This window comes from Rhinopithecus bieti, unplaced genomic scaffold (assembly GCF_001698545.2).
Source record: "Rhinopithecus bieti isolate Rb0 unplaced genomic scaffold, ASM169854v2 scaffold_15776, whole genome shotgun sequence".
Classification (NCBI taxonomy): domain Eukaryota; kingdom Metazoa; phylum Chordata; class Mammalia; order Primates; family Cercopithecidae; genus Rhinopithecus; species Rhinopithecus bieti.
The window spans coordinates 86,298-92,604 of NW_016808836.1; the positions used below are offsets into that span (position 1 = coordinate 86,298).

Sequence of the window (6,307 nt, forward strand, 5' to 3'; positions counted from 1 at the left end):
AGATGGAGTCTCTTTCTTGTCCCCCAGGCTGGAGTACAGTGGTGCGATCTCAGCTCACTGCAAGCTCAGCCTCCCACGTTCAAGCCATTCTCCTGCCTCAGCCTCCCGAGTAGCTGGGACTACAGGCGCCCACCACCTCGCCCAGCTAGTTTTTTGTATTTTTAATAGAGACGGGGTTTCACCGTGTTAGCCAGGATGGTCTTGATCTCCTGACCTCGTGATCCACCCGTCTCGGCCTCCCAAAGTGCTGGGATTACAGGCGTGAGCCACAGCGCCCAGCCTTTTTTTTTTTTTTTTTGAGTTTTGCCCTGTCCCCCAGGCTGGAGTGCAATGGCACGATCTTGGCTCACTGCAACCTCCGCTTCCTGGATTCAAACGATTCTCCCGCCTCAGCCTTCCAAGTATCTGGGATTACAGGCGCCCACCACCATGCCCAGCTAATTTTTGTATTTTTTTAGTAGAGATGGGGTTTGACCATGTTGGCCGGGCTGGTCTCGAACTCCTAACCTCAGGTGATCCGCCTGCCTCAGCCTCCCAAAGTGCTGGGATTACAGGCGTGAGCCACTGCACCTGACTGCTTTTTAAAACAAATTAATTAATTTGTATTTATTTATTTTCAGGTCCTCCTTTAACAATTTTCTTTTCTTTTCTTTTAAATAGAGATGTGGTTTCGCTATGTTGCCCAGGCTGGTCTCAAACTCCTGAGCTCAAGCCATCCAACCTCCTCAGCCTCCCAAAGTGCTGGGATTACAGGCATGCGCCACTGTGCCTGGCCACCCCCAGGTCTTGAAGTGTGCTGGAGACATAGTAGGTGCTCAGTAAATACATGCTGAAGAAGTGAATGTGAAGAAAGGTAACTGCAGATGGTGGCAGGCATGGGCTATGCTGGACTTCAAGCCGGGGAAAGGGGATGGAGCATTGCCACTCTGAGTTGCTGGCAGCCGAGCCAGGCTCCTCTGAGGAATGGACATGTAAGCAGACACCTGAGTGTACAAGGGCATGAGCTGCATGCTCATTACCATGCCCAGGCCTCAGCCACCTGCTCCTAGATGCCCACTCCCTGTAGATGCAGGCAGCCCAGTTGCTGGGGGCAGGGCTGGGCTGGAGAGGGACACCAAGGACATCTCACCTCACAGAGGTAGGAGCAGATGGCTCAGGCTTCAGTTTCTACCCTAACCTGACCTGAGCCCAGCCCAGGGGAGGGAAAACTGGGCCCAGCTGGCTGCTCATTCCTCTAAGAGCTCCCAAGAGGGTGAGACAGAGGGGCCAGGCCAAGCATTGGAATCAAGCTACACTGCCTGGGTTTGAACTATATATATAGCCTGAACAGACTAGAACTAGACTACGTGTGTGTGTGTGTGTGTGTGTGTGTGTTGGAGTCTTGCTCTGTCGCCCAGGCTGGAGTGCAGTGATGCAATCTCAGCTCACTGCAACCACCGCCTCCTGGGTTCAAGCAATTCTCAAGCCTCAGCATCCTGAGTAGCTGGGATTACAGGCATGCGCCACGATACTCAGTGAATTTTTATATTTTTCACCACGTTGGCCAGGCTGGTCTTGAACTCCTGACCACAAGTGACCCTCCCGCCTCGGCCTCCCAAAGTGCTGGGATTACAGGTGTGAGCCACTGTGCCTGGCCTGTGTGTGTGTTTTGAAACAGGGTCTTGCTCCGTCAACCAGGCTGGAGTGCAGTGGCTCGATCACAGCTTACTGCAGCGTGGACTTCCTGGGCTCAAGTGATCCTCCTGCCTCAGCCTCTCAAGTAGCTGGGACTACAGGTGAGTGCCACCATGCCTGTCTAAGTTTTAATTTCATGTAGAGATGGTCTCAGTATGTTACCCAGGCTGATCTCAAACTCTTGGGCTCAAGTGATCCTCTTGCCTTGCTTCCCTCCCAAAGGGCTGGGATTACAGGCACGAACCACTGCACCCAGCCCATGCTATATGTTTGCCCTTCGTCTTCTTACCTACTCCCTCAGTTTTCTCATCTGTGAAGTAGGGGTTGGAACAATACCTACTGTCATAGACTGAATGTGTCTTCCCCAAACTCCTGTGCTGAAGCCGAGTAATGATATTTGGAGGTAGGACCTCTGGGAGGTCACTAGGTGATGCGGGAGGAGCCTTCATGAGCAAGATTTGTGCCCTTATAGAAAGGGACACAACGTGAGATGATCTTGCTCTCGGCCATGGGGGGGAGGCAGGGAGAAGGTGGCTGTCAACGAGCCAGGAAGCAGCGCTCCTGACACCGGATCTACCAACACCCCCATCTCAGACTTCCAGCCTCCAGGACTGCGAGAACTGTGTTTCCTGTTAAAGCCACCCTCTCTATATTTGTTAAAGCAGCCCACACTCATAAAGACATTTATCTTTTTTTTTTTTTTTGAGATGCAGCCTGGCTCTACCACCCAGGCTGGAGTGCAATGGCACAATCGCGGCTCACTGTAACCTCCGCCTCCGGGCTGAAGTGATTCTCCTGCCTCAGCCTCCAAGTAGCTGGGATTACAGGCACCCGCAACTATGCCTGGCTAAATTTTGTATTTTTAGTAGAGACGGGGTTTCACCATGTCAGCCAGGCTGGTCTCAAACTCCCCTCAGGTGATTCACCTGCCTCGGCCTCCCAAAGTGCTGGGCATGAGCCACTGTGCCTGGCTTGACACTTATCTTTTATATCTTTTTTTTTTTTTTTTTTTTTTTTTTTTTGAGACGGAGTCTTGCTCTGCCGCCCAGGCTGGAGTGCAGTGGCCGGCTCTCAGCTCACTGCAAGCTCCGCCTCCCAGGTTCACGCCATTCTCCTGTCTCAGCCTCCCGAGTAGCTGGGACTACAGGCGCCCGCCTCGTCGCCCGGCTAGTTTTTTGTATTTTTTAGTAGAGACGGGGTTTCACCGTATTAGCCAGGATGGTCTCGATCTCCTGACCTCGTGATCCGCCCGTCTCGGCCTCCCAAAGTGCTGGGATTACAGGCTTGAGCCACCGTGCCCGGCCTATCTTTTATATCTATATACTTTTTTCTTTTTTGAGACGGAGTCTCACTGTGTCACCCAGGCTGGAGTGCGGTGGTGCGATCTTGGCTCACTGAAATCTCTGCCTCCCGGGTTCAAGTGATTCTCGTGCCTCAGCCTCCGGAGCAGCTGGGATTACAGGCGTGCACCACCGTGCCCAGCTAATTTTATTTTTAGTACAGACAGCGTTTCACTATGTTGGTCAGACTGGTCTCGAACTCCTGACCTCAGGTGATCTACATGCCTCTGCCTCCCAAAGTGCTGGGATTATAGGCATGAGCCACCATGACCGGCCTAAAACACCTACCTTTTATTTCTAAAAAACCCAACACATTATCAGTAGGTGTCATGCCAGATACCATTCTAGGAAAGTAACTCATCTGACTCTCACATCAATCCCATGGGTAGCTGTCATTTACAGATGAGGAAACTGAGGCACAGAGGTGAAGCAATTTTCCTGAGGTCACCCTGCTAAGTGACACAGCTGGCATCTAGTGCAGCAGGCTGGCTCCAAGTCTACGCTCCTCACCCCTCAGATGCTGCTCACTAAGCCGGAGTGGCTGTGGGAGCGAGTTAGAACACAGGACGCCCCTAGCAGCAGCACCCTGTGAGAAACTGCGGCGGAGGAGGCCATATTGTGGCGGTATGCAGGAAGGTGGGGACCGCGCCTCCCTCCTCAAGAACCAGCATCTGAGCTTTTGGGGGAAACATGTAGCTCCCTGAATGCCATCCACAGAGCCCCCCTCAGTCGGCCTCCCCTCAGGCCCCAAGGCTGGCGGAGGCCATCGCCTGTCCAGCTCCCTCACTCCTCACAGAGGAAATGCTGGGCGGTGCCAGGCAGTCAGGGCTGGGGACCAGGACAGAGGTTGGGTGGGGCGTTTCAGCATTCCTCCAAGGGGTAGGCCTCAGCGCTCCTCCCACTGCTCCACTCCTCTGCAGGCGCAGGCGCCCTTGGCCTTGGGACACATCTCTCGCCATGGAGTTCGACCTCGGAGCAGGTGAGCTCCTGGGGAGTGTGGATTGGAGGTGGAGCGGGAGGGAATCAAGCCCAGAAACTGCCTGCACCAACCACCCAACTTCTCTCCACAGCTCTGGAGCCAACCTCCCAGAAGCCAGGTGTTGGGGCGGGCCATGGGGGAGACCCCAAGCTCAATCCCCACAAAGTTCAGGGCCAGTCGGAGGCAGGGGCAGGTCCGGGTCCAAAGGTCAGTCGCCTCATCACCGGCTGCGGACGGGTGGGGTTGCCCCTGATCCCTGACCCCAGGGTCCTGCCTTGGGCTTCCAACTTTGGGGGCTGGGTAAGGGGGCACTGCCTCACTGCCGCACCTCCATCCAGCAGGGACACCACAGCTCTTCCGACTCCAGCAGCAGCTCCAGCGACTCGGACACGGATGTGAAGGTAAGGGGTTCTCGCCAGCATCCCCAAGCCCATGCCCTGCACCCCAGAGAAGCGTCCCAGCGCTGGGGCTGGTGGGGAGGGTACGGGGGGCGGTTCCCCTGTCTCGTTTACAGCCCAGAACCATCTCTTCTCTCCCATCCCTGCCCTCGGTCCCACAGCCCCACACCACTGGCTCCAAGCAGCACGAGAGCACCCCTGGCAAGGCCAAGAAGCCCAAAGTGAAGAAGAAAAAGGAAAAGGGCAAGAAGGAGGCTCCTCAGTGAAGGGCCCTGGACAGGGCTCATTAAACCTTCATCTCTGCCTTCTGCGACTGATCAGCGCGGTGCCTGCTCCGGGCCCGTCCCCAGTTCCCTACCCCCTGCCCAAGGCTGGGCCCGCCCATCCCTGCACGCGGCCAAGGAGAGGCTGCCCACGCCATGCCCATCAGGGTTTATTGTTTCTGTAACAGCAGCCACGCCCTGGGGCGATGGCCTGTGCAGCTGGAGATCTCTCAGCACCTTGGGTTGGGGGCGGGGCTGGGCGGAACATGGGATGGAGGCGTTGCCTGTGGCCAGACAGGGTGGACCCCTGGGGCCTGCAGGCAGGAGATGAGTCCAGTGGCCCCCAGCAGCAGCAGCAGCAGCAGCAGCAGCAGCAGCAGCAGCAGCAGCGGGAAGCTCCGCTCACCGCACCAGGTGGAAGGTGAGCCAGTACATGAGCAGAGGTTGTGCCGCTGCCACTGCCATGGTCAGGTACATGCGCAGCTGGTTCCGGGCCCCACGCACCGGGACCCCCTCAGCCGCTGCCTCTGCCAAGATCTTCAGCCGCAGGGTCCGGATCTGGGTGGGAAAGGGAGAGGAACCAAGGGGTTTACCCGTGAGCTCTCTGGGCCAGAGTGAGAGCCCCAACATACTTCCAGCCTCTGTCTAGAAGCCCCAGGCAGCCAGGGACAAGTCCCTGGCCCTGTGCAGCCTCAGGTTTCTGCTCCTGGGGCCTCAGTTTCCCCAAACCTCCTAACATGGTGAAGATTTGCTCCTCCCCAGGCCCTGTGGGCAAAATATGAGAAGATTCAACACTCATATGCCAGGCAAGGTCCGGGAGCGGGTGAAGGGGGACTCTGCAGTGGACACCCGGCCTGAGGGGGTGGGAGATGTGGCCCTGGCTGCTGCCTTATGCTGGTCACATGGCAGTTTCTGAAGACATGCCAGAAATGCTATCTTTATTTTTATTAAAGGACAGGGTCTCTGGCCTGGTGCGTTGGCTCACGCCTGTAATCCCAGCACTTTGGGAGGCCGAGGCGGGCGGATCACGAGGTCAGGAGATCGAGACCATCCTGGCCAACATGGTGAAACCCCATCTCTACTAAAAATACAAAAATTAGCTGGGTATGGTGGTGCTCCCTGCTCCTCAGGAGGCTGAGGCAGGAGAATCGTTCCTGAACCCAGGAGGCAGAGGTTGCAGTGAGCCAAGATTGCACCACTGCACTCAGGCCTGGTGACAGAGCGAGACTCCGTCTCAAAAAAAAAAAAAGCCTGTCCACCCGGCTTGACTGCAGTGGCATGATCTCAGCTCACTGCAGCCTCACCCAGACTCAAGTGATCCTCCCACCTCAGCCTCCCGAGTAGCTGGGACTATAGGTACACACTGCCATGCCTGGCTAATTATTTAATTTTTTTAGAGATGGGGTCTTGCAGGCCGGGCGCGGTGGCTCAAGCCTGTAATCCCAGCACTTTGGGAGGCCGAGGCGGGCGGATCACGAAGTCAGGAGATCGAGACCATCTTGGCTAACACGGTGAAACCCCGTCTCTACTAAAAATACAAAAAATTAGCTGGGCGTGGTGGCGGGCGCCTGTAGTCCCAGCTACTTGGAGGCTGAGCAGGGAGAATAGCATGAGCCCGGGAGGCGGCGCTTTGAGTGTGCCAAGATTGCGCCA

General features: G+C 56.1%; 2 protein-coding genes across 8 annotated transcripts in view; one reads left to right on the top strand and one right to left on the bottom strand.

The window, feature by feature from the left end:
• The first annotated feature begins 1,745 nt into the window (after positions 1 to 1,745).
• Positions 1,746 to 4,701, top strand: CUNH19orf33 (chromosome unknown C19orf33 homolog). Of its 4 annotated transcripts, none has more exons than XM_017887449.1 (5): positions 1,746 to 1,775; positions 3,935 to 3,993; positions 4,085 to 4,200; positions 4,332 to 4,394; positions 4,553 to 4,699. In XM_017887449.1, exons 2-5 carry the CDS (start codon positions 3,972 to 3,974, stop codon positions 4,655 to 4,657), a joined length of 306 nt encoding a protein of 101 aa, XP_017742938.1. In that variant the 5' UTR covers positions 1,746 to 1,775; positions 3,935 to 3,971; the 3' UTR covers positions 4,658 to 4,699. The 4 variants fall into 4 exon arrangements, with proteins under 4 accessions (XP_017742938.1, XP_017742940.1, XP_017742937.1 ...); XM_017887451.1 differs by lacking the exon at positions 1,746 to 1,775 and adding an exon at positions 3,556 to 3,650 and having other exon boundaries at positions 4,335 to 4,394; positions 4,553 to 4,701; XM_017887448.1 differs by lacking the exon at positions 1,746 to 1,775 and adding an exon at positions 3,556 to 3,650.
• YIF1B (Yip1 interacting factor homolog B, membrane trafficking protein) overlaps positions 3,284 to 6,307 on the bottom strand; it is a 15,329-nt gene continuing 12,305 nt past the window's right edge. For 2 of the 4 annotated variants that reach the window (XM_017887444.1, XM_017887443.1), the window contains exon 8: positions 3,284 to 5,212. In XM_017887444.1, the coding sequence (XP_017742933.1) occupies positions 5,057 to 5,212 (156 nt within the window). In that variant the 3' untranslated portion in view covers positions 3,284 to 5,056. The remainder of the gene's footprint in view (positions 5,213 to 6,307) is intronic. The other 2 variants (XM_017887442.1, XM_017887441.1) reach the window with 1 other exon arrangement.

Bases quoted from the DNA above. Each gene is read 5' to 3' on its own strand.
- CUNH19orf33 (XM_017887449.1), top strand. From the start codon at position 3,972: ATGGAGTTCGACCTCGGAGCAG. The intron at 3,994-4,084 runs GTGAGCTCCTGG...TTCTCTCCACAG, and splicing joins GGAGTTCGACCTCGGAGCAG to CTCTGGAGCCAACCTCCCAG. The intron at 4,395-4,552 runs GTAAGGGGTTCT...TCGGTCCCACAG, and splicing joins ACTCGGACACGGATGTGAAG to CCCCACACCACTGGCTCCAA.